Consider the following 1,842-nt stretch of genomic DNA (forward strand, 5'->3'; position numbering starts at 1 on the left):
CAAAAGGGTTAATGAAGAGGGACATACCTGAAGATTATCAGCCATCATTTTATCAAAAGCAGACAAGAAATCTTCATCCTCAGTGCATTTGATATGTTTTGGCCCTCCAGTCAACACGGTGACCTGAAAAAGAGAGAGAACAAACAAATCAGAGACAGCAAATAGAGCCTGAGGAGTAGTGTAGTGTGTCATCAATAGTAGTGGCGGTCTGTGTCATGAAAAATTATCTCTAAACACACGCATATATATATATATATATATATATATATATATACATAATAACAGTTGGTATAAATGTTGGCTTCTTCAATTATGTTTTACCTTGTATAGAGAGACAGGGAGAAAAATAAAGAGAGATACAGAGAAAGTTAAAATATAACCTTATCAGGAATATTCTTACCTGATCTTCAGTCTCATCTTCTCCTGCAGACTCAAGAAGATCTTCTTCTTCATCTTCTTCACTATGAACACTATTTGCATAATCTTCACCCTAGTAAAATAAAGTTAAACCATCAACACCAAAGCAAAGTCAAAGCTGCGATACGTGTCAAAGCAAAACAAAAAAACAAGAAGGTTAAGGCACTGGGCTATGATCCTACGGTCGTAAGTTCAAAATTTAGAGAAAACAAACACAATACTAATAATAACAACAATCAATGTTACTAACATCATTAACTTGACTTCCTGTACGACTCTGGCTGGGATCATCTTGACTGGTTTCACTTTCAATGAGGGTCTCATCATTGTTGACTTGAGAAAGGTTCTGACTAAGTTCCTCTGAGAAATAAAGAGGAAATTTACAGAAAATAATCCATAATCACCAAAATAAAATGAAAACGAAATTTTAAAAAAGGCATAAAAAAGGAACAATACATAAATTGACTAATAAATAATTGTAGTAAGTACCAAATGATCAGCCCTTTTGCATTTAATCCTGCCACATCCAGTACAAATATTCTACTTGTTTTATGTTAAAACTAACCAGATCCAACCTCTCACACCTACCCTACAATGTCATTCTAAAAATATACAAACATACCATTGAAATCTTGAAGCTACAAAATAATGAGCGATTAATTCAAAACAACCTGACTAAATAAGCATTACATTTGACAAAGAAATCTGAATGCTAAAGGGTTAAAGTAATGTATTTGCACCAGAAGTGTGTAGAAAAAAAAAAAAGTCTGATGAGATCTTGGATACTTACCATCGCTTTCAATGATGGTACTGAAACCACACTCCTCTAAGCCATTAGTTTCCATCTCATCAAATGTATCGATGATTGGTAGAACTTCAGCTAGAAACAATAATCAAAGAGAAAGGTTAAGAAAAAAAAAAAAGCCCGTCAGGAAAAATGAGAAAAATTAAATGGAAGAATATTGCAATTTCTATAATTATAAATCACACCTTTATATTTTTGATTTTAACTGAAAAATCTGGTGTGGCTTATACATGGGGCAAAGCTAAAACTATGAAGGGAAAAAATTTTGTACCAAGACTTAACCGTCTCCTTCATTGGACACGAAACTCAGCTTACGAAGACTTATTGGGGCAAGCGAAAGCGAAATCGGGATGGCACCTGTGCCCAGCATCGCCTTCCTGGCACTTGTGCCCATGACATGTGTAAGGATTTTCGAGTGAGATCGTTGCCAGTGCCGCTGGACTGGCTCTTGTGTGGGTGGCACATAAAATACACCATTTTGAGCATTGGCCGTTGCCAGTACCGCCTGACTGGCCTTCGTGCTGGTGGCACGTAAAAGCACTCACTATACTCTCTGAGTGGTTGGCGTTAGGAAGGACATCCAGCAGTAGAAACTGTGTCAAATCAGATTCGAGCCTGAT

General features: G+C 36.4%; 1 protein-coding gene across 2 annotated transcripts in view; it reads right to left on the reverse strand.

The window, feature by feature from the left end:
• LOC106869790 (regulator of nonsense transcripts 2) overlaps positions 1-1,842 on the reverse strand; it is a 44,685-nt gene that overhangs the window by 7,273 nt on the left and 35,570 nt on the right. For both annotated transcript variants that reach the window (XM_014915651.2, XM_014915650.2), the window contains exons 30-33: positions 1,208-1,297; positions 668-777; positions 401-490; positions 28-123 (exon numbers count right to left, since the gene is read on the reverse strand). In XM_014915651.2, coding sequence (XP_014771137.1) covers positions 28-123; positions 401-490; positions 668-777; positions 1,208-1,297 — 386 coding nt within the window. The remainder of the gene's footprint in view (positions 1-27; positions 124-400; positions 491-667; positions 778-1,207; positions 1,298-1,842) is intronic.

The sequence above is a fragment of the Octopus bimaculoides genome, chromosome 24 (assembly GCF_001194135.2).
Source record: "Octopus bimaculoides isolate UCB-OBI-ISO-001 chromosome 24, ASM119413v2, whole genome shotgun sequence".
NCBI classification, from domain to species: domain Eukaryota; kingdom Metazoa; phylum Mollusca; class Cephalopoda; order Octopoda; family Octopodidae; genus Octopus; species Octopus bimaculoides.